General features: G+C 41.2%; 1 protein-coding gene across 1 annotated transcript in view; it reads right to left on the reverse strand.

Moving 5' to 3' along the window:
• c17h12orf56 (chromosome 17 C12orf56 homolog) overlaps positions 1 to 12,136 on the reverse strand; it is a 33,166-nt gene extending 21,030 nt beyond the window's left edge. Inside the window, exons 1-2 of the mRNA XM_048267317.1 lie at positions 11,635 to 12,136; positions 3,407 to 3,596 (exon numbers count right to left, since the gene is read on the reverse strand). Of these exons, the coding sequence (XP_048123274.1) occupies positions 3,407 to 3,596; positions 11,635 to 11,892 (448 nt within the window). The 5' untranslated portion in view covers positions 11,893 to 12,136. The remainder of the gene's footprint in view (positions 1 to 3,406; positions 3,597 to 11,634) is intronic.
• Between the last annotated feature and the right edge of the window lie 14,448 nt (positions 12,137 to 26,584).

The raw sequence follows: 26,584 nt of genomic DNA on the forward strand, positions 1-26,584 counted from the left end.
TTTATTCATAAAGTTTTCTTAAGAGAATTTGTCATAAATGTGAACTCACAGTCTACAAACAGAGAAGGCAAGGGAGTTGAAAAGAGCCTTAAAACCCACAAAAAATTCATTCAGCATAAACTATTAGTAGCTCTCGGCCATTCATTTTGTCACACATACAAATCATTACTCTATATACTGTTACATAGTGCACATTAAACAAGTTCTTCCCCTGCTGGCATATGCATCAAACACAACATACACCTGTATAGAGAAGGCTTTCTAAGGACACCCTTTCTAAAGGGGGGCGGGGGGGTTAAGGAGCATGTTGAAACTGTCAGAAATAGCCATTGAACACAACATACACCTGTGTAGAGAAGGCTTTCTAAGGACACCCTTTCTAAAGGGGGGGGGGCATTGAACACAACATACACCTGTGTAGAGATGGCTCGCAGGTGAGGTAAGGAGCATGTTGAACCTGTCAGAAATAGCCTTGTCTGTGCCTGCGTTACCATACATAGCCTGGGTGATTTAACAGCGTCTGCCTTACCATACATAGCCTGGGTGATTTAACAGCGCCTTATCCTCACACTCCACTAAGCTGCTTTTCTGTGCTGAGCTATAGGCATGCATGTATGCACGCAAATACACACACACGCACAGTCGAACACACACACACACGCACACGCACACACACACACACACACACATACATACACACACTTATCAACTTACAAAACAATCTACACAATATCACAAAAATACACGGTGTATGCATTATTACAGACTCTCTCTTACACACACACACACACACACACACACACACACACACACACACACACACACACACACACACACACGCGCATACGCACACACACACACACAACAGAGCTGAGAGCATCTGCAGACAACCTCTCTAAGGTAATATTCAAGTGCATCCAGTTAAGCCTGTACCTCTTGACTTGACTTGACAGTGGAGCATGCTGTTAATAAGATCTCAGCAGCTTATCACACTGCATTGGGCACGCATAGGGAACATACATTTGGCCAGCTTGGAGTTCAGAACTTCAACAGCTACTCAAGCACCTGGCATCAAGGCCTACCTAATCAAGCCCTAGCCACTGTGAAATTGCAAAAAAATCTGCTGATTTTTTATTTCCTTTTTTGTATCACATGGATTGGAAAGGCATTAACATCCTGCAATTACTTATCATAATTCATTTTGTTCTTATAAATAGTATTTTTTCTTTTTTAAGAATGGATTGTTACCTCACAGCCAGGCTTGGAATTTCACCATTCTGGAGGCAAGGCCACTTGGCCTTCAGTTGGGCATATTTGGTGGGGGGCACAAAGGCCACATGTCAGGGTACCAAGGCCAAAGTTAACTATACAGTAGTAGGCTATAAAAAATGATCAACGTTTTATTTAGCCTATTCACTGCAGTAGACCTGCATCACTGTATGAAACATTACAAAAACATGAAACATTACATATTACATAGAACTGTAAATCATCTGATCATCTAATATTTAGAGATATCTAGGCTATAACATTTATTTTATATTTGGCCTGTTATAAAATCATGTATTGAACAATTTAACCACAACTCAGCGTTAAGAAACTCAAATAACCTAGATGCATGCTTAGCATTTTGTGATCATTAGGCTACTTTCACAAACTCAGTCAGCTGTCCCCTGATTTACCAATATCTAGGCGATATTTGTAACATTTATTTTGTATTTAGCCCGTTATGAAATCATGTGGAACAATTTAAACACATTATAAAACTTAAAGCCCAAATTTGGAGACATCCATGCATGTCGAAATGTACTGCATATATTTTCAACTGCACTGAAAGTGATGTAGGCCTCATTGGCTATCACTCTGACTGATCAGAGGTAGCCATGGAGCACATGATCTCCATATTCAAGTAGGCTATACAAGCAATTATTAAAGAGTTTCTGCTTGAATTCAAAGTATCATTTCAAAGTATTCAATAGGCTACATTTAAACTATAAAACAACTGACAGCAGCACCAAACAGTTACTGAAGCCTATGTGTAAGGAGCTAAATTTCTTGATTGTCGTAGACATTAATCACTGTAGGACAACTGAAATGAACAGGGCTGTTGCTGGAAATATTTTATTCCTGTAGGTTATACTACCTACCTACATTGCTGGTACATTTTGGAACAGTATAGCTATATTAATTAATTATCTTTAATGTCTTCCGGCAGCCTATATAGGTCACTATATATATAGCTTAGTTGGCTTTTGCATGAATATGACTTGATGTTTTGTAGCCTACATTTCCGTCAGTCTACAGTATTTTAGCCCATCTTTACCATGATAACCCTTCCAAGATAGAACCCTTTCGACGCTCTACTTAGAGAGACCAACCACCACTCATGCCATCGATGTTGAATTTTGGGCGTCTGACGGAAACTGATCAATCTGACCAACAATTAATATCGATTTGACACTCTTTCGCTGTCCGGGTTTGCAAATCATTCATTTAGAACATTTAAGTTGCGCTATTTGTTATTATAATCACAGCACGGCCTTACTATGTTGTCATTACCATATCATTACATTATCGCAATTAATAATCATCATAATCATCATCTTCAGCATGGCATGTCACACTTAGCCTACCTGCTCCACCACTGAGTTCTTTTCATGTAGCCTCAACTAGACTCCACCACCTGCTCACTGTCCCTCTGCTCTGGATGCTTGCTTACATCCTCGTTTAAACTCAACGAACTTCAACATGTTGCTGACATATGCTAGCCTACTTGCAATATTGCATTTTTTAAGCTTCTACATTGGTGTTACTTTTGCACTATTGTCACTACCGCACCCCGCAATTTCGGTAGGCAACTTCGATTAACTTTTGATCGCGCTCACAGAATCCTGGCTCTGAGCCAAAATGCGAGGGGTGGGGCCTGACGTGAGCTGTTATTGTATCAGTCGAGTGTCAATATGGAAATGTAACCAATGGGCCGCTGATTGTACTTCCTTTGGACCGATCGTTGGCCAAAATTATTTAATTAGCCTATTCTATCGGCCCAAAAGGTGCATCGGCCCACCGGGAAAATGCCGCCCATGGTTTTCTTATAAGTCTGGCTATATAAACTAATAAATGCAAATTCATTCATTTGTTTATAATATGTATGTGCCTGGGGACAAAAGATGAAAACTAGCTATGGTTCTAACTCATATTTGCATTGTGTACTTGTACTGATGTCCATTAATATGCACTGTCCCTGTCTAAATAAACAATTAAATAAATATTAAACTGAATATAATATTTTCTGAAAAGAATATTTCAGTTTTCGTTCAGTTTTATAATTTTAGATTTTAGTATGTTACTTTGTGCACAATGTATATACTGTACCACACCTTTGATAATGGATTTGTTTGCCTACCTTCCATAGAGGGGGAGAGAGTCCATTGCTGTTTTTGAGATGGAGCTCTGGCAGACTCTGGATTGGTCGCCCTCCGTCCCCTGAGCCTGAGGCCCTTCTTCCCAGCATGCTTTGTGGTTGTGAAGACGACACGGATGTGCTGCGAGCGCTCCCGTTCCCGGCCACTGAGGAAGTCTGGAAAGTCATTTACCTTTAGGGAGAAAAGATGGATGGACAACAAAAGATTTAGAAAACCATGAGATGGGGGAGCAGTGGGGAATAACGTCATAATTTCAGTAACATGGCGACCCCTGATCATAATCAAAATGTCATAATCCCAGTGTCATGGCGACCCCTAATCATAATCAAAACATCATAATCCCAGTGTCATGGCGACTCCTAATCATGATCAAAACACTCATAATTCCAGTAACATGGCGACCCCTAATCATAATCAGAATGTCATAATCCCAGTAACATTGGGAACTAGTTTCCATTCCGACCCGTGCACACTTACTGATTCCACTTCCCACTTTTTATCCACAATATTCATCAACCGACACCTTTCCCATGATTCATAATACAAAAATGACTCGTACTGTTTTCAACTTCCGACTCCATGTATAAAACACTCCTGCCTTAGAAGTTCCTTTAACTTATTTGAGTTGTTTGTACAACCAACCACGGAACAAGTTGAACCTGAACTCATTTCCACTGTGGAATTTTTGCTGTCGACAGCTGTTAATATTACCAGAAGTTTAAAACAGTATTGGTTGTCATGGCGGCGCACATAGATAACTGACGAATAAGGTGAATAGTTACCATTCAAAGGAGCATTGATATGGAACGGTGATTAAACTCTTTCTACCAGATCTACTTCATACAGTAGGTGTCTTGATATACAGAATGAATAGCCCCTCTACCAACCTATCAGAAAAGAGTATTTCCTCCGGGATAAAGTCATTGATAAACATCATATCATTCATATACATAATTGATACCGGCATACAGGTATTCATTTGTATGCATAGTACAGCCTTTCAAATAGCTTTACTGTACTGTAGCAATCCTTTACTACTTGTCCTTGGCCCTGTGTCTATGGCGACAGACAGGCCAATAGCAGGGAGTGATAAATGTGATGGAACACACTGTTCTGCTGCACAGATGTGCTGTCACTTCCAGATGGGTCTTTCCCTGGATTCCACTAGTCTCGCACACACACACACACGCACGCACACACACACAATGATGAATGATGATTCTGTAGACTGGATCCATTTCATAATATCTTATTACGAAAACATTAGTAGCTTATTTTAGATCACCAAGTGTAAACAAATATAGTTGCAGAATAATAAATGTCCATTCTAAACATGTAATCCTCCCCATCCCCCTCCTCTGCTTCATGGTCCATCTGTAGGCATTGAAGGGAAAAAAGGCTGCACTTTCTATAAGTTAATTTAATTGTGATTTCAAAATGTAGAATGCAAAGTGTATGCAAAGTGTAGCCTTTTCTTTGTTCTGTAACTTAGTCAGAGTCCAACTTTAATTTGGACCACACAAAAACTAAGAAACTAAAAACAGACTGAGTGAAGCCTGCTCCTATCCCTGGGTTCCCCATCTGTTGTCATGACGTCAATGATGAAGACCCGTCCTTGTCTTAGTCCAACACAGACTAGGTCAGACGTGGGCCACAGAAGGGCATGTGAGGTGGGTTAGGTAAGACTCCAGCGTAATCCACCCATCTGGAGAAAGGAACTCCTAAGGAACTTCGACTGATCTCGGGGGAAAGTTATCAGACATCAGGCAGGGTGCACCACTCTCTTGTACCGCAAATAGTGTTGTCACAATACCAAAATTAATGTTTCGATACCGATACCAAGACTTGCGATTTCGATACTTCTTCGATACTTTTTAAAAAAATTATTTGATTTGGGGGCCCCACCACCTTGACATCATCATCAATAATATTGAATATACTGTAGTGTGATCATTCACACCAGTGGCCATCCCAGATTCTGCTTGATTCTCTCCACACAAACACACATGGAAAATGATGGCTTATGTCATTTTTCATATATTCTGCATAATTACTAGTAAATATTTTTAGCAATTTGAAAGCTATTTTAAAACTATAACTATTTTTAAACTATTACACTTAGGCTATCTTTATCTTTATCTTTAATGTGTGTTCTAGGTCTAATTGAGTGCACATTGGTGATGTGTAGGTGTAATTGAGTGCCTGTCACTTTAAGAGATGCGTGAGAGTAATTGGCCTTGTCTCACGGTTTTAGTCTAGTGAATAAAAGTTGCACATAGCGCATAAGGATATGTGGATGCAATTAATTATGTTTTGTATGCCATTAGATAAAATAAATGTTCAAAATGTACAAGTCGAAGAAGATCTTTCTGGGATCATAGAAGATATAAGTGTCTTGCAATGTTCATTAATGATTTTAGCGAGCACTATTGTCAAACGTGACCTGAGCTAGCGGGATAGTTAGCAAGGATCTCTCTTCAGATGTAAAAGTTATAGCACGACAACTGCGCTTACGCACAGCCACAGGTTAGGGGAGGAGGCGTTAGAAGCATGCCTTGTGCACACCATGTTACTTCAAAAGAACACGGTCATTCTCAAAAGTATCGATACTAATAAAATTAGGCATGGTGACATTTTTAATTTCAGGGTATTGTGATACTTTTGTAGTATCGGTGCACCGTGCAACACTAACCGCAAAGCCTTTAAAGAGATTATTTAAGATTAATTTTTGTTTTTGTTTTGCCTTGTATACTTTCTAATTCCTGTAGTTTTTTTGTTATTTAAAGATACCTTTCCAATATTCTTATTTGTATTGTTTTTAGACATTTCATTTGTGTTCTGTTTATCTCTTTTATATCTGTAAAGCTATAAATAAAGATTATTATTATTATTATTATTATTATTATTATTATTAACACTTTACGGTAAGGGTACATGAATTATCATGAATTCATGCATGAATTATTTCATGATTTATGCATTACTTTATTCCTTTATATCTTATGAGTCATCTTATGAGACTCTTATTCATGACCTCATGGATGAACAACACATCAACTAAAGCATTAGGTACGTGCCTCGTCAAAATTAATTTCTGATTGGACAAGAGGCATTCCAAAGACAGGATAGAACAGAACATCCCAACTCACACTCTTCACTGCCAGAAATCACCCCGACGTGAATATATCATTAATTCAAAACGAGGGAGCAGCAATTTCATATTTTTTAAATACAATTTGTGCCTATGTGCCTGTTGAAGAAATCCCGCACACTGTCCTTTATGCATGCAAATACTTTATTTCACACGTTTCGGTCACACAGACCTTCCTCAGGTGAATTCAGGAGCCTATGCATACCTGCTTACAGCCAAACCACAGCTATGGGTATATCCTTACCAACCCCACTCTCATCCTTGTAATAATGGATGTATGGAAGTCGCTTTGGATTAAAGCATCAGCCAAATCAATACATAAAGGTCAGCCAAATCAATAAGAAAAATCTACTTGTAAACATCATCTAATTGATGTTCACAATAGATATGGAAATGCGATGTACCATTCTTGTCTCATCCCTATAGGCCTAACACTTTAATCTTTAACCTTTATGTCTGCTATACTGTGCTGGCATACTGTATCTGGAGTTGGTTGTAGTGGCTTTCCCCTGTGTGCTCTATAGCCTATTATTACATTACATTTAGCAGACACTTCTTGAGCCTACAGTAAGCCATCACCATGTTGGCGTTATACAAGCAAGCAACCACAGTGCCTGAGGAGGGAAATGACTGGCTCTCTCAGACAGGCTGAACCACTGAGAGGTTTTTGTCCTCCTGTGCACCATTTACATTCTTGGGCATTTCACAGAATAAGTGGAATTCCAGACCCAGAAACAATACAAGCCTGTGTGCGAGAGCAAGATCTAGCTTAGACGTCATAACCCTTTAGACACTGTGGCAGTTATGGTTGACGGGAAATACATAACATGAATATGTCATCAATACATTTTGTACGTATAATACCAACATAGTAGCCTGGAAAATCCAGACCCTGATAATCTAGAAAGATTAAGGGTATGGCAAAGAACAATGTAATGGCCCAACTCGAGGGGCGGCAACAAGCATGCATTTAAAAATCTCACTAAACACTAGACCATGTTTACTCTGAATTATTTTGGACTTCGACGCAATCGGATAACACTACGACCAATGTGTACTGTCCTCCAACGTTGCAGCGCTGTCTTCATCAGTTTAGCTGGTTCCCCGAATGTTGGGGTAAAAGTAACGTGCATCATTGCTCTTTGCCAGAGTGTCTCGCAAAGACAATTCGATTGTGCTCTCGCGAGAACTCTGGATTTCCAGGGTACCAACATAGTGCTTCTGGAAGAAGTGTGTGATCAGCAAGGAGATGCTGGGAAATACTCAAACAACAAACTTAATTCAGTTTAAAATTAAGTCAAGTGCAATCCTCTTCTTGATCCTTTCTAGTCCAGACATTTTTTTAGTTTAGTTTAGGCCTACTTGCTTTTCCTACCTTTAAAGGTTACTACTAGATAAAAACAACATTCCATTTGTTTGCTTGCTTTAATGAAAAATAGCAGCGAAATGACAATAATCAAACATGTCGTGAGCAGCTGAAAGTGACGGTATGTTTACATCTCAAACGTGTTATCAACTTCCTGTATCGATATGTGCAACAGCATAAAGGACCGTAGTGCAATATTCCCTAACTACTAAGATGTTTCTCGATCCCTAGAGAGTATGACTCCTGTTATGTCGTTTTGTCCATTGTGCATAACTGGAATTCTAGGCCCAGATACAATATCAGGCTGCCTGAGAGAACCAATCATCTCCCCCTTTAGGCACTGCGGTTACTTGACTGCATAACAGGCAATGATGATGGTGATGGCTTCCTGTAAGCAATATACATGTAGAGCATGCAGCAGAAAGCCACTGCAACAGACAGACTCCAGCAACCAAACCATCTGAATTAGACCATGTCATCATCTTGTTGATAATTTGATCTTAGGGCATTGCTTTATGTCTAGGCATGTCCTCTTTTGCATGCATCTTCCTTTAGATATTTGAAGAAAGTGAATTCTTAAAGTAAAAATCTAAATTCCATTCTGTCTGTATTTTTTTATACCCTCGTAATTTAATCTCTGAATATCTCACAGAAGTACTGGAATTCCAAGTCCTGATAAAACATCATCCAGGTAGCCAGTCTGTCTGTACAAGACCCAGCCTGTCCAGAATCCTGTGACATCATCTCCTTTAGGCACTGAGGTAGGGACCACAAGCCAAACATTCTAGCAGAGCTCTCCTGGCATTTACACGAGTAAACAAGCTATCAGACAACCAGACACACACACACACACACACACACACACACTGAATAAGTGTAGCCTCAACAATGTGTTTCTGTGATAAATGAGCTAAGCTGTAGATTGATGAGGTGTCGTTAATTTCATTAAATTCCATGTTGTGGAAGAGGGGTCCTGGGTCAATCCTTCGGTTACTGTTAAGGCTGCTGATTTGGGGAAATAACAGATTGTGATTATTTTCTTTTTTTATGTGACAGGACAGTGGAGAATGACAGGAAGTGAGTGGGAGAGAGAGACAGGGTGGGATCCGGAAAGGACCACAGGGCGGGAATCGAACCCGGGTCGCCGGCGTATGGTGCAGGTGCCCCAGCCAGTTGCACGATGGCTGGGGCCAGATTGTGATTATTTTCTGACATATATTGCGATTTGATTTGCGATGTAATTTTTAAAAGCAAAGCTTCGTTTCAATATGGACTACTTCAAGACTTCTTCTGATTGGTGGGCATGCCTAGTGCGTGAGAAGCACAGCACTCCTGATAGGTGAGCTTCACTGTCTGTCACAAAAGGAGGATGAATATAAAAATCTTAGATGTGACAAGAGTGCTGGAGTACACATAACATCCTATCAGCAAACAGAGAACATGGCTTTGTTAGTTCAGAGAGAAATGGTGTGTAAAGATGTACTGAACCCATATCCATTTTTAATGGTACAAACAGTCCCTGGTGCACGCCCAAGTTTATGGAATTAGAATAGACTCATACAGTATGTTTTCGTTTTGTATGTGTGATTGTGCGTATCACACTGTAGAAATTATTTGTAACTGAAAAATTATTTGTACAAGTAATTGTTAATATTACAAATATGCACTAAACTTACAAATCTATGAGAGACTCAAGGCTTGTTTCCAACTGGTGAAGTAGACTGCTAGTTTTCAGTGGTGTTTCAGTGGATTAGCATTCCCCTCCACATCTCCCACATTACCAGTGTGTACTATAAATTGTGCTATATTATAAACTTGCCTGAGCCTCAAGTTGATACACTTCAAACTGACATAACAGGTTTATACTGGCAGTTGTGCACCAGCTCTCTCTTTTATTCTGTTGCCTCTATATAAATATGATTTAATTGTTTTACTGCAAATTGAATTCTTCTCAGTTCCACCCACCCCACAAACCCCCTCCTTCTCTCCCTCTCCTCATCCTTCATGTCTGATCATGAGGGTCAAAGCTTTTTTGTGCAGTAGACTTCTGTAGTTTAAAAACATTCATCACATTGTGTGTGTGTGTGTGTGTGTGTGTGTGTGTGTGTGTGTGTGTGTGTGTGTGTCCATGTGTATGTGTGTCCATGAGAACATTGCATCAGGGTGAAAACTATTTGGGTGGGGTGTAGTGTCCAGGGAGCAGAATAAGGCGTAGGCCATACACGGCTGAAGCCCATCAAAACAGTGAGTGTGTGTGTATGTGTGTGTGCGTGTGTGTGTGAGTGTGTGTGTGTGTGTGTGTGTGTGTCTATCTGTGAAAATACCATTTGCAATAACTTTTGAAATCAAGTTGGACTTCACTATGGATTCAAGCCAAAAACAGAGGGTAGGCTTACATCACTTCAGACAATTTGTTAAAGAAAAAAAGGAAGAAAGAAAACTAGTTAGTAGGGAACTCATATAGTCTTCTAGGCATGAGAGGGAACTCATATAGTCTTCTAGGCATGAGAGGGAACTCATATAGTCTTCTAGGCATGGGAGGGAATTCATATAGTGTTCTAAGCATGGGAGGGAATTCATATAGTCTTTCATCAAAACACTGTTTAGTCAGTATAACGCAACAGGTACTGGAGATTGAAATTCCTTCCATTCAAAATCTAGCCCAGGCCTACAGTTACAGACATAACTGTTTTGTTTGAAACACATTAGAGTAAGCGTAGTAATTAATTATTAGTCAGAAGGAGATAGAAAATAATTAAAACACAGAAAAATTCATGTGAATAACAATGCATCTATTTACATCTACCTGAATGCATCTATGAATGTGAGTTTCCTCTGTGGGAACTTTTCCAAATCACTGGCAAAGGTTACAAAAGCCACCTGCTGCCATGCTGGCTTCCTAATTGAGTTTGACGCACCGGGATCACCAAGCACGTTCGGCACTATAATTAGCGAAGCCCGTCTGGGAGACGGAAGGGGGCAGTTTACATCGCCGTGGGTTACACAAGTCCTGACCTTTACAGAGACATGGCTCTCAGTCAAGCGAGGGAGATAAATTAAGCTGATGTGAAGTCTGAGGGAAAAGTGTTGCTATTTATGAGCGTGCAGTAGATGGGTTTGTGTCAGTCTGACTGGTTCTCTCTCTGTTACTGTCTTTTCTATACATCTTTCTCCTGACACACACACACACACACACAGTAGTTTTCACTTTTTCAAGACAATCGGGAGGAGAGGGACAATTGCAGAAAGACTTGCACCCCAGTGCTGATACACACACACACACACACACACACACACACACACACACACACACACACACACATGCGCACAATGGCTGCACAGACAGACAGAGACAAACACACACACACACACACACACACACACACACACACACCCACACACACACACTGTCGGCACTTTCACAATAAACATCGACACATATAAATTATTATTCTTGCAAAGTTGTTTCAGACATTCTGAACACTTCAGTTTCTATTCTGAGTTTAATTCTGACAGCTGTCATATCTACTTGATTCCATGCTTATTGATGCCAACTATGATTAGATTACTTATTCTTGTCAAATGATGCCAATTGTTAATCTCATGTCGTTACTCACTTTGCATATAAAAGTCTTCTGAATAAAGTATCCATAACCATGATGTTATCGATCATAAAAAAACACATCTCTTACCAACTCAACGTCAGTAATGTCTCTGAAACAGACGGCCTGTTGGACGGTGCGCGGGGGATACTCCGTCAGGTAGATGCTGTCATCGCTCAACACTACGTGCATAAACACCTTGTTGATGGATTCTGAGACTACAACGCAAGGTTCATAGGCACGAATCCGCTCGTAAACATCGCGCTCGGTGTTTCTCTTCAGAAATGAGTCCAGTTTTACGTTGCTTCTGCAAAGTAAACCATCGGCTTTGGCCATGTCAAGCGGCATATCTCGAGAAAGCTACACCTGCCTCCTCTTCAGTGAGTTGCGCTCGCTGCGCGGCGAAGTACCACTTTCTGACTTCAGTTTTCACATTTTCCCTGGTAAACAGGACACCTACATCTACTTTTCCTTAAGTTTTCGAATAAAGTTACACTCATGATTAGCCTGTAAGTTGGGAGTTGAGACTCGACCAGCGACCGAACAAGTGGGAGAGCGGTTCAGGCAAGCGTGACACACGATGACTTGAGACAGCCTCCCTCCGCCGTATGACGCCATAGGATGCACTTTCCGTAAGTAGTGAGTGGTAAGTAGGCCACTATGTTCGAAACTAAAAGAAGTCACTTCGCATCGCCTCAATATGTCCACATTTTATTCCTGCGTGTTGATGGGGAGCACTCAAATAGGCTATAAAGAATGTCAGTTTAAGTCACTTCTTAATGAAAATATTGTAGCATAACATAAACTAACATAGCATTCTATGCCTGGGGGTAGGGTAGGTTACAAACACATCGTAATAATTATTTGGGCCATATTTAGACAATAAAATCCTATACTTAACTGTTACTCCTTAGGTCTAAATTCTCTATTCACAAATTGTCCATAGCATACGAGTCTAGTATTTCTTAAGATGTGGCGCCATCTAGCGGTTTGTTACATGTGCAGCCCATATAGGCCTATCAGCAATTGGTCACATTGGTGCATTACATGAGCAATTTATTGGATTTTTGGTCTTTAATAAATTATCTTCATTCCATAATTGAATTTGAATTACATTAATTTATTTGGTAAATGAAATAAACCTTAGTGGAAATAGCTGAACATCATACAACTGTATGAAGACATACAATAAGTTTTGTAAACAAATCATAATTTTTTAATGTTTCATTGCTTGTAAATGACACATATGACAAACAACAAAAATATAAATAAATTTCCACAAACTACTGTCCATAACTTGTAGATAGTAGGAAGAGATAAATAAAGTGTTAATTATGCGGAACTGTTATAAATCAATATTGACCTATACAGTACTATCAAATGGATCCAAATGAGGTACGGGATGCAGAACTTCTCCTACCAGTATCAGGTAGTCTGGACCAATGCTCTCTCTCTCTCTCTCTCTCTCTCTCTCTCTCTCTCTCTCTCTCTCTCTCTCTCTCTATTTCTCTCTCTCTCAATTCAATTCAAAGGCACTTTATTGACATGGCAGAAAGGGAATTTGCATTGCCAAAGTAATCTTTCCTCCTCACTCTCTCCATCTCTCTGTCTCTCTCTCCCCCCTTTCTCTCTCTCCATCTCTCTGTCTCTCCATCTCTTTCTACCTCTACTTCTCTCTCTGTCTCTCTCTCTCCATCTCTTTCTTTCTCTCTCTCTCTCTCTTTCTCTCTCTCTCTCTCAGTTTACATGTTTACAAATAAGTTACATTTCCAAAACTATATTTCCCTCTCCCTCATGCAAATGGCAACGATGTACCATCAAACTAAACGGATGTTTCCTGCTGTCATTGGATGCTGACAGCACATCTGACTCTGTCCAAACCCATCATATGGAATTTGCCTACTGTAATAGGAGTTGTCCAAGATGACTGTCATACCACCTGGTCACTTTTAGTCAAAACAATTTATTTTTATAGCACATTTAATGCAACTGGTTTGACCCAAATTATTATTATTTTTATAACACATTTAATGCAACTGGTTTGACCCAAAGAAGAGGTCCGAGCAGGAGTGGAGGAAGAGTGAGTGAGCAGCAGGGGGCGTGGATAAGGTGGGAGAGTACACTGCAGCGCAGAATCACCTGGGCAAACATCTTGCAGGCCGATTTCCATCGGGTCCGTTTCCTGGTACAAGCTGTCTACGATGCCCTGCCAAGCCCAGCATACCTCCATGTCTGGGGGAAGAGTGACACACCTTCCTGCCTTCTTTGCTCTGGAAGAGGCTCTTTAGAACATCTCCTCAGCAGCTGCCCAAAGGCTCTGGCTGATGGTCGCTATCGTTGGCGCCACGACCAGGTGCTAAAGGCAGTAGCTGAGAGCGTAGCCTCAGCCATCAGCACCAGCAAACACCATCATGCTCCAAAGAAGGCAGCCCCCTTCATCAAAGCTGGAGAGAAACCCCTGGCGCGCCCACAATTAACAACAGGCCTCCTCCACAAAGCCTCTGACTGGCAGCTGCAGGTCGACCTGGGGAAACAGCTGAGGTTCCCTCAGCATATTGCAGCAACAAGTCTCCGCCCAGACATGATAGTTACCTCCGAGGCTTCCAAACACCTGATCATGCTGGAACTTACGGTGCCCTGGGAAGAGCGTATTGAGGAAGCCAAAGAGAGGAAATGTGCTAAGTACCAGGAACTGGTGGAGGAGTGCAGGGAGAGAGGCTGGAAAACCTTTTATGAGCCTATAGAAGTCGGCTGTAGAGGCTTTTCAGGACGTTCACTTTGCAAAGTCCTCAGTAGTTTGGGTGTGACAGGGGCAGCCAAGAAGAGGGCCATTCAATCTGCAAGCGAAGCCGCAAAAAAAGCCACAAGGTGGCTTTGGATTATAAGGGCTGATCCGTGGACTGCTACTGTCGGGGCTTGATCAACCCCTGCTGGGTCGCGAGGGTGTATGATATTGTACAACTCTCTGATGTTGGTATTTGTCTGTTGATGTGTGTATGTTCCTGTCTTGTCCTCATCTGTTTGCCTGCAGAGAAGGAGCTGGTCTGGGCCTGTTATGATGTGAGCATGCTCAGTGTAGAGCTCACTTCTGCTCTTTACTTCCTCTTTAACAGCAACACATTGCACTTTTAACGCTCTTTTCAAGGCACTCATGCATTTAACGGTCTTTTTAAGGCACCCAAAGTGCTTAACACATCCTGTATGTTTTTTAGGGTGTCAAACCCAGCAGACTCGACAATCTCTCAGTGTGTCTGTCTTAATGATAGCGAGTCAGTTTACGTGTTTTAAACCATACATATATAAATAAGGACATTAAATCAACAATTTCAGTAATTACAGTTATAGAGTATCAGTCTTGTAACGACCCTGCCAGCTCTCCCTTGACCCCGCCCATCTTGTGTGCCTGTGTGTCTCTGATGGAGGTATTATATAGAACTGGATAGATGGAGGAAGCACCGCCCCCATTCATTCCAGTGGCCAATAGAATGGCCGATGCTAGTCTGGCTACTTAATCCATAAATATATTTAATTGGCAGCCGCCATCTTTAAAAGAGGTGTGTGACAGGCCCACTTCCAGCCACATTTTAATCTCTTTTCCCAGTGTTTTGTGAGATACTAGACACCTCGTGGGAAGTGGCTCTGAGGCTGCTAACGCTGCTCCTGTGGTTTATCAGATTATTAATAGATTTGTGGGGTGAACTCTATGTGAGAACTCTAACAGTAACATGAAGGATCTGAGAATTTGGAACTCATATGTGAAAATGTACAGGTTAATAGTGTTAGACAATAACAAGACAGTGACTGACTATGTATGTCAAAGAATAATAATAAAGTTTCTTATGAAATGACTTTATTCCAAAACTCTTAAAAGTCGAGCAGAACATAATGGCACATTAGAAAACACCCATCTATCAAGCATGTCAATATTTACAGTATTAAGTGCTGCTCTGAGAAAAAACAACAATGAGAAAGAGGAACTTGTTGGACACAAGACGCCTCCTTAATATTTGCTAATATCTCCTGAATCATGTTAGAATTAGTTTTTCGTCTGTAATGTGTCCTATTATGTTTCATGCATTGTGCAAGCCTTTAAATCAGTGACTTTTGGCCGTGTTTAGTGTGTGTGTGTGTGTGTGTGTGTGTGTGTGTGTGTGTGTGTGCATGTCTGTGTGTGCCTGTGTCTGTTTCTCCTGTGTGCATGTGTGTCAGGTCGTAAAGTAGATGGTCAAATCTGGTCAAAAGACTGTAAGACAAGACAGCCTATGTTTTACTTAAGGGTTCAAAATGTGTGTGTGAATGAGTGAGTGTGTGTGTGTGTGTGTGTGTGTGTGAGTGTGAGTGTGAGTGTGAGTGTGTTTGTGTGTGCAGTGCATGTGAATTTGTGTGTGTGTGTGTGTGTGTGTGTGTGTGTGTGTGTGTGTGTGTGAGTGGGGGTACTGACACATTTCACACCCACAGTCAGTCATCAACGCTAACCACTGAAAGAGCTGTGAGAGGAAGTCTTGTACATGTGTTTGTACAGTTACTATATGTGTGTGTGTGTGTGTGTGTGTGTGTGTGTGTGTGTGTGCATGTGCGCAGGTGTGTGTGTGTGTGTGCGTATGTATACTGTATGTGTGTGTGTGCATATGCGTGCATGCCTGCATGCATAAGCGTGTGTATATGGATATGCCTAGGCCCTATGCATGTGTCTGTATTAATCCTGTGTCTTGTCACTCTTCTGGACGGTGGCATAAACAGCATTGGAGTCCGCTGGTCCTCCAACTGGTCTGCTGCTGTTCTAGTCCTCACCACCAGATAACTGCATGATGCTGCTGTAGGTCACAGTGTCCTCAGACTGCTTCTGTAAACAAACAAACAAACAAACAAACAACAATAACAACAAATAATATCACCCTGACAAACATTTACAGGAGAATAAAAAAGATATCAGGCGTGACCACTGATCTCAAAAGAACACTTCTTCTTTTGAGATCAGAGCACATTTATTATTTTGAGATCACTATGACTCACTGCAGAAGGCCTAGCTTGGGTTGGGTTGAGATGCTGAAAGGCAGCGTAGTGCAGATCAGCTTCATCCTCCTTCTGTACGGAAGACAGGCACTTTACCATGAGTTTGGAGTTGAGGCACTCCGATTAATGATCATTCAAGATAATTGGTCTGGGGACCTTTCATTCACTTTCCAATTTCCAAGGAGCATAACCAGAAGTGGAAACTTATATTGGTGCAGTAAACTCTGAGAAGAAATCTTTCTTATAAACAAAGGTTATAGATGCAGTTAAGATTTAGATGCAAAAATACACATATGTGTCATTTAACATTAACGCCATCAACGCAACCATTGCTAGACGCTCAACAGCAATGCTAACCGCCCTCCTCTGTCTATCATCATATAAAGCCCACCCCATACTGGATAAAGGGTTGTGATTGGTTCCTGGGTTTTTGGTAATTGGGAAATGGGTTTGAATGGGAAGGTTAGTTAATGGGAAGGTTAGACTAGTTAACCTCATTTATAGATGTTATAAAACGTTGTATTAATGATTTATAGATGTTATAAAATATTGTATTAATGATTTTTGTGAAAACCCCATTTGTACTCACTGATGTGTGTTTGGTCTCTCCCCCAGCATCTGAAATATAACGTTTAAAGAAAGAATGTAGATAGAATTTATAGTACACCATAGGTGCTGATTGTTTACAGTGTTGCCTGGGACACACTCACTTGTCCTTCTCTTGTGCATCACCACAATTATCAATGCAGCAGCCAACAGACCAAGTGGGACACCAACTCCAGCTATCAGAGGAACAACTGGGGTGACTGAGGAAAGAAATGGATAGAGATCGGTGAGAGAGAGAGACAGAGGAGACGCAAATACTTGAAGGAGACGCTTATGCTTATGGTTATGGTTATGGGATTTGGCAGAAGCTTTTGTCCAAAGCGACACACACACAGAGATGTCCACACTATCATTGCATGAAACTCAACAAGAGTTGCTCCTTTCATATAGATATCAGATTCCTAATGTACTGCTGTCAAAGCGACACATAATATAACATGGTCAGTAGAAGATGGGAAGATGAAGCTATGGTGAACATCTGTGTGGATAAACAATGATACAGTAGCATTCAGATGATCATGGTGATGATAATGTACCTGATGAGCCGGAGTCTGGAGAAACAGTGATATTCGTTGTTTTTGGTGTAGAGGATTTTGATACAGAGGTTGAGACAGATATGGGTTTATTATCTGTTTGAAGAAAGTGTAGCTATCGGACAATTGCTGAATAAAATTACGACTTTTAAAAGCCAGATCCCCAGTCTCTTCTACAATTTGCATAACTGTCAGTCAAAAGACCCCATGCTAGTTAGTGTTCGTTCTGCTTGGAGAAAGATTGGTGACTGCTATTTTTGGCAAAGAGGATTTCAATAAAAAGGTAAAGGAAGATGTGACACCTGTGTGATTGAACAATGTACATATCTAACTCATCATAATATTAACATGGTCTTCCTGTCATACCTGAGACTTGTGTACTTGGAAGAAATGTGGATTGAGCACCTGTGTGATCATATAATTATAACATCCACATGTTGGTTAGATAAAACAATAACCGAACCTTCAGAATACTAATGATATCATAACATGTTGTGTCTAGTCTGTCACAATACACCATCCCAGTGTATCCAGCAAGCTCATGACTCTTAATGTGTTAATGGCAGCTGTAAGGCACTTAGGAGAGGACGATTGCTGAATGATATTATGACTTTTAAAAGTACATTAGGCTATGCAGGTTTATTCTTATAGCATGTTTCATACACAGGGGTAATGCAATGTGCTTTCATAAACAAAGATCAGTAAATTATTGTACATAACGCATAAACAGAGTGCATAAAGTCGTTAGGTAGGGTAACTGTAGAATAATTATCTGACACAGAGTTGATCATGGTCATCATGCTGTACCTGATGTGCCTGAGTTGGAAGGGGTGTCCGTTGTTGTCTTTGGTGTAGAGGATTTTGATACAGAGGTTGAGGTAGATGGAGGTTTAAAATCTGTTTCATAACACAGTGAAAAGTAGCTATCAGACAATTGCTGAATAAAATTATGATGTTTAAAAATCAATACTGTCTTGTTCAACTGTAGCATATTTATCTAAGACTCAGGGAGTATTTAAAGGTTAGAATATTGTAACTTTGGAAGAGGAAGCTCTGGACATCTGTGAACATTTGTGTGGTCAAATAGCATGTTGGTCAGATGAAACTTAATTAAACTCTTGTCATATTACTGATAATAGCACATATGCATTCAGTCACAAAACACCATGTTAGTTGATGTGTTGTCAAGGAAAGGAAGACGTAGGTTTAACATCTGTGTGATTGAACAATATACATATCTAACTCATCGTAATAATGACACTCACTTTTACTACTTTTACACTTTTTACACTTTTACTGACTCTATAGTCAACTGTACATATCTGTCTACTGTTAATACTGCATATAGGCCTGCACGTTTTGACTACTCTTATAATCTTACTGTTAATACTGGTCACATTCCGCCGCAACATCCGGAACCTGTCTCCAACGCACTTCTCCTCTGTGGTTGCCTCCGGTCTACCTCCACTCAACACCTTCTCCTCTCTGGAGGTTAATGAAGCCACTGACTCGCTCTGCTCCACACTGACCTCGTGTCTAGACGAGCTGTGCCCTCTTACCACAAGGCCAGCTCGATCCAAACATTCTCATCCATGGCTAAATGATACCCTCCGATCACAGCGCACCAAACTCAGAGCCGCGGAGAGGAAATGGCACAAATCCAAACTAGCTGACGACCTCAAAAACTACCAGACACTCCTGACCTCCTTCTCAGCCAGCATCACTGCTGCTAAGACTGCTTTCTACCATGACAAAATCAACAGCGCTACAGACACTCGAAAACTTTTCTCAACCTTCAAATCGCTACTCAACCCTCAGCTGCCTCCTCCTCCATCCAGCCTTACTGCAGATACCCTCGCCTCATTTTTTTTACAAACAAAGTGGCGGCAATCAGCAGTCAATTCTTTACGTGCCCACTCAACGATCTGACTCAGATACCGCGACTCCTACAACCTCTAGGGACTGCTGGAACATCTTTTTTCAGCATTCACGCCTCTCTCCGAGAGTGAAGTGTCCAGACTCCTGACATGCAGCCGTCCTACCACATGCTCGCTGGACCCTATACCCTACGAGCCTACTTCAGTCCATCAGCCCGACCATCGCTCCAGCTATCACACATGTGATCAATGCCTCGCTAACCTCTGGCACATTTCCAACAGCGTTCAAAATGGCCCGGGTAACACCGTTACTTAAGAAAGCTTCTCTCAACCCTGCTCAAGTCGAGAACTACCGCCCTGTCTCACTACTGCCTTTCCTATCCAAAGGCATTGAACGAGCAGTCTCCAAACAGGTCTCTGACTTCCTTTCACAGAACAACCTTCTGGATCCAAATCAGTCTGGGTTCAAAAGCGGCCACTCTACTGAAACGGCTCTGCTGTCTGTAACAGAAGCCTTAAAAGAAGCCAGGGCGACCGCTCGGTCATCAGTACTCATTCTGCTTGACTTGCTGGTCTACAACCAACCCAAAAGGGCACATGTTACCCCGCTGCTCATCCAGCTACACTGGCTACCTATGGCGGCCCGCATCAAATTCAAGTCTCTAACGCTTGCCTACAAAGTAGTCTCCGGTTCTGCTCCCACCTACTTGAATGCCCTCTTACAGACTTACACTACCTCCAGACCGCTGCGCTCCTCTGACGAACGACGTCTAGCTCTACCACCGGTACGCTCAAGCCAATCCAAACTTATCTCATCTGTTGTTCCTCGTTGGTGGAACACACTTCCAGTTCCTACAAGGGCAGGGACATCCTTTTCCACTTTCAAAAAACTCCTGAAGACCCAGCTCTTTTAGAGAACATCTACTCTCATAGCAACACTTACAACAAGTCTTACTGATCCTAGCACTCACCAGCCGTTTTAAACTGACAAGTAACTGTTAAAAACAGCACTCACCGACGCACTTATTCTTACTGTACTCTAATGTTCTTTTAAACTGTCCTAAAATTGTGAGAATTGTTCTAAAACTTACTGTTTACCATGTTGTTAGTCGCTTTGGTTAAAAAGTGTCAGCCAAATGTAATGTAATGTAATGTAATGTAATGTAATACACTGGACATACCTGTACATACTGTACATATCTGTCTATATTGTCCATTCTGCATATCCAAATGTATTCTGCTCTTATAATGTTACTGTAATACACTGCACATATCCCTACTGTGAACCATGCCACTTGCTTATCTGGATACTACTGTATTATATGCATTAACTTTTTTGCATTAACTGAATTGTATGGTCTCTGTACTGGTACTCAATAAAAAAAGGACAATTAAGTTTAATCTAATCTAATCTAAAAATCTAATGAAGCATATACATTTGAATTGCCATTGCAGGTGGTTAATTCAATGCAATGCAGCATCAAAGCATTCACAGTCATTCTTTAAAATAGTTTCACATTCAGGACAGGGATATCAAGAGGTTACAGAAATAGACATCTTCCAGAAAACTTAACCAATACGATTTTACGCTGCATATAGCAGTAGCAATAAAAGTCACCTTCTGATGGTATGGTTAGCAAACACCTTAACCTGCCCTGCAGTCAGCTGGCATCTCCATTTCCATTTTACTTACAATACAATTATTGAACAGATGTCATCACCTTGATATGACTTTTCTAAAGATATTTTTTTAGACCTTGATGCCACCTTGTGTGACGTCTGATTGCTGGAACAAAGGAAAGCGTACCAGAAAGAACTGACAGATGAACTGAAGTATCGTTTCTGATTTTGGGTTTACCCTTTCCCCTATACTGCTGACAGATGTAGAGTCCAGCTTCATCAGTGGTGACTTCAGTGATGTGCAGAGAACAGCCAGAGTGCAGACTCAGTCTCTTAGCTCTTTTACACTCATCTGAGTTGGGGGGGTCAGTGCATTCTTTGACCTTCCCAAGTGTAACCAATTCAACTGTAGCTTTTCTATCACTGTGTATCCATGTTGTAGTGGAGCAGTCAGGCTGAGCCACATTATCACAGGGCAGAGTGGCATTCTGCCCCACACTGGAGAACACAGGGGGGTTCCCCCCTCACACCTGATATGAGAAACCTTAAATCAGTTATAGTTGATAATAGTGAAATATGATATAGTTTACAGTTCAGCTCACAATTATTCATACCCCTGGCAAATATTGATTTAATGTTGATTTTCCCTTGAACAATATGTTTGTTCTGACTGAAAATGGCTGAAAAATCATAATTTTAGTGTGGCCCAGCCAGAGTCCAGACCTAAATCCATCAAAAAAGGGAGCAGAAGGCCAGAGTGATGGCAAAGAATCGTTAATGCCTCACAACCCGGATTGCTGTTAAAAAGGTGTGGACTAGAATCAGACTTGGAACAGTGGCTTGGTAGATATTAAGAACCATTTTAAGAGCTTTCATAAAGAAATAACATCAAATAAAGTTGTTTCCATTGATTATATAAAAAGGGTATGAATCATTGTGGATCTGCCATTTTTCATAAAAAAATTAAAAAAGATGATTTTATTCAGTTTTTCTACCACATTGCCTTACAACCTGGCGTGTGGCAGAACAAATGTATCGGGTCAAAAAAATCAACACTAAATCAACATTTGCCAGGGGTATGAATAATTTTGGGCTTAACTGTATGTATGAAACACTAATATTGAATAGTAGTGGATGCAGTCCACATTCGGGGTGGTTTTGTTATCAAACGTCAGGCACCTGGCATGAAAAGGCGGCTCTTATGTTTCTTAATCAGTCATGGGTGTGTTTTGGGCGTAACATCCTTTAAATCAATGAGAATGACATCTGCACAACTTCAAACAGCGCATCAGTATTTCGATATCAGTATTTGGAATCTGTTTGCACGCGAGTCCGGATGGAACAGCTATTCCACTAAACCATGCTTTACTAAAACCTATAGTATAGGCTACATGCATCTGTACTCATAGGCAAAGTGAAACTAACTTGGTGCAATAATCAATGACAAAACAGTTATACACAGTTAATTACTTTCACTATTGACTGCCAATGGGTTAACATTAACGTTAGGGTCCAATTTGTCAGACCGCATAAGATATTGAAACAAGGAAGGACTTGTACTGGTGGTTATGGAGGTAACGTTAGTCACATGTAACTCATCCATGTGGTCCTGAGTCCAGCAGATCAGCAACACTATCAGCACACAGGGGATGGATGCCATATTCCTCCTCTCCTCTTATCTGTCTTCTGTGTGTGTGTGTGTGTGTGAATGTGTACAGAGCTGATAACTGAATGGGACTGCCGGCTCAGTGTGCGTCTTTCTTCTGTGTGCGTTTCATCTAAATGCAGCTACAGTATGTGACGTGTGTGATGAGATCCAACCCCTCCTGTTCCTCCTGTGGTGTTTGTGGTACTGAGAGCTGACAGCAGAATACACACATGTCAGAGTTGCCTTTCAAGGACTTGATGTGAGAGTATTGAGATTGACAATGAAATGTATTTGACCATAACAGCTGCAACTATTTCCATGTTTTACTATAGAATACTAAGGATTTCATACTAAAGATTATTCACTAGTTTATATTCCGGAATCTGCATAAAGACATAGCTTTATGCAGACAACTGTGCAGGCAGGACTCAAGCATGATGCCGCCCTTACACCCCTTTATTCTTTAAATAAAGAAGACGGGAGGTGTGAGGGGAAGTGGTGGGTTGTGAGCTGATGCTGCAACTTCAACAGGTAGGCAAATAAAACACCTGACTGACTGAAGAAGGAGGTGTGGCAAATCACATCACACTCCCGAATTTCCGTTTGTAAACGCCATTAAAACTCATGGCAACAATGTGTACGATGGCAACTCTGACATTTGCACCATACGGTACCTGTGGGATATGACATGATCTCAGTTTGAATAGTCTGATCCCAAATGCATATGGGCAAAAGGGCAAAGGGTAATGTTGGACTATGAAGGCCCACTTGTATATTTGTGTTTCAGTGAAAATATTTTTTGAGGGGAAGGGGGTGTTGATACAGAGTAGATAACAGATGCAGACACAGCATGTTAGTTCAGTGTGCGACTGAAAAAGCATGAGAAAAAGACTTAACACTGTTGTGTGTGTTAACCACAGATATCCGTCAACTGTATTTTCCACCACTACTGCATGAAGTGATACCCTAGCTTACAGGACAACTCATCTGATCTGGCAGTCCTATTAAAGACCATTACGAAGTGTGTGTGTGTGTTTGTGTGTGTATGTGTCTGCATGTACAAGTGTGTATGTGTGTGTGTGTGTGTGTGTGTTTGTGTGTGTATGTGTCTGCATGTACAAGTGTGTATGTGTGTGTATGTGTGTGTGTGTGTGTGTGTGTGTGTGTGTGTGCTTACGTATGGGTGTATGTGCATCCGTACATATGTGTGTTACTCTTGAAGAGTGGAGAAATGTGTCACAGAAAAAAACAATCATAGAACTGCTTTCTTCAGGTAAGTAGCTTTAATAACGTGAATAAGCTGCTAGTTCCTCCATTAGATAACAGTGCTCTAGTGGTTACCAAAGACAGTGCAGACAAAGCAGTTCTCATACAGGTTTTCAGCCATATGCTTTTCAATTTCCACTTTTAAAAACTTAACTCATAGTCAGCACACGCGTGTGTTGTCTCACAGACTATTATGAAAAAGCAGATAATGTGGTAGTCCAAGTACATAAAAAAGATGTCGGGTGATATTTATTTAAGCAACAACATACCTTTGAAAACAGTGAGCAAATCCATATGAAGACATATACAGACAATACTATATGAAGTACATATAAAAAGTAAGTGAGCTAAAGTATTAAATGTGTATAATGCATTGTCTGTATCTAAACAGAAACAAAGCTATATATGCTGTGTGAAAGAGGAATGTCTTATAGGGGTTAGACAGCAGGCCCACTCCCTTCATCTATACAGTAGATGTGTACATTCAAAGAAGCTTTGCATTCAGTTATACAAAACTACAAGAGACATGATGGGACTTACACACTCGGAGAGGTTTTCAGACTTTCAGAACTTAAAGCAGTTACACTGTTAACTCCCTAAACCCCAGCCTGGCATTCTGTAGCTCCTAATGTGCGGTGGATGGAGGTGCACTCAGGTGATGGAGACTCTGTGAACAGCTGGGTCTAAAGAGCCCATAAGGAGAACAAGGCTACAAGGACTGGCTGGTTGCAGCTGATCGAACACTTGGAGCCTAGAAGGACAAGAAGGAGGAGACCATATTAATGGGGTCCTGTTAACATAAAACTGACCCCCTAAAATGATGATGTGTGTGTTTCACTTACCGAGGTGTTGGGTTTGCCCTGGGGGTCCCCTGAGAGGCAGAAAAAGATAGAGATTTATCAGAGAAACATCAGAGTGTATCTGCAGCAGCTCAGATTGATGGACCTGCATCAGTCAGAGTGAGATCAACATCAGGAGAGGAAAGAGCTGCAGTGGATCTGCAGTATCCACTCACCTGATCTCTTCCTGTGGATGACCACAACTATGACCACAGCCACAAACAGACTGATTGTGGCAGCAGCTTTAACAGCCACATGGACACCTGGGGGCAAAGAGAAACTGCATACATAAGGATGTCAATCTAAAAACAAGTCAACAAGCTGTTGATGAAAGCCTAGATGGATACAGTGAGTTTTGCCATTGGAAGCTACATGCAGAAGTGTAGTGATGCAGGTGTGAGTGGAAGTAGTGTGACACACACGCACACACCTGAGCATATCCAAATTCATAGGTTTGAAACATCTGTATCTTGCTTGTCCGTGCTTTCCGAAGCTAAATGCTGAGAGATGTACACACAACATACAGTACACACACACACTTGTGCATGATCATACACACACACACACATTTGTGTACGAGCACACACACAGTCTTACCTGAAGAGTGGTATGATGGGCAGCTGTCTGATGAAGCTCTACTGGTTATGCTATCAGGAGGGGAGGACGGTTGTACATCTGGTGGTACAATTAAAACAACTCATAGGTTACAGCAGGGCTGCCCAAATTCTTCCCTGTCAAGCGCTAAAATGAATCGAGTTGGAGGGCTGTGGACCATAGTGTCTTATTATGACCGCCGCGCAGCTTAAGCGGGCGGTCATATAGGTTTAGTCAGATTTTTTTTTTTTTTTTTTTTTTTTTTTTTTTTTCGCGATGCCCAAATTTCCGCCAATGATTCCCGGGACACTGAAAGACCGGGTACACTTAAACTTGGTGGGCATGTAACCCCACATGGATAGCATGGAACCATCATTTTTCGTTTTGATCTGTAGCCCCCGCTGGACTGGACCCCCGAAAGGAGGGTAGGGCAAACACAGTTTTCTGTGAATATCTCAAAACCGTAGGGTTTAGGAGGACCATTTTTTTGTATGTTGATCTCAAGGGGCCATGTCAACCCATTCCATAACCATTTCATGTATAGCCACCTAGTTAAACACAAAAAAGTAAAAATGAGGTGTTGTAATTGAAGGTATCTGTGACCTAACATAGTCAAAACTGCACGAAATTGGAAGTGTAGGATCATTATGACACCCTCTGTATGCACACCAAGTTTTGTGGAATTCCGTTCATGGGGGGCCACACAATAAATTAATTTATGTTACTGTACACCAACTGGCCTGTAGGTGGCGGAGACAGTTTTCTGTGAATATCTCGAGAACCGTGAGGGGCCTAGGAGGTCCACCTTTTTTTGTATGTATGTTGGTCTTAAGGGGCATGTTAACCCATCCCATTACCACTTATTTCATGTATAGCGCCACCCTAGTTAAAAATTAAATAGCAAAAAAATTAGGTGTTTTCATCACAATATCTCTGGCTGACAAGGTCAAAACTGCACGAAATTAAAAGTGTAGGATCATTATGACACCCTCCGAATGCATGCCAAGTTTTGTGTACTTTCGTTCATGGGGGGCCTTACAATAA

This window comes from Alosa alosa, chromosome 17, assembly GCF_017589495.1.
Source record: "Alosa alosa isolate M-15738 ecotype Scorff River chromosome 17, AALO_Geno_1.1, whole genome shotgun sequence".
Taxonomy (NCBI): domain Eukaryota; kingdom Metazoa; phylum Chordata; class Actinopteri; order Clupeiformes; family Clupeidae; genus Alosa; species Alosa alosa.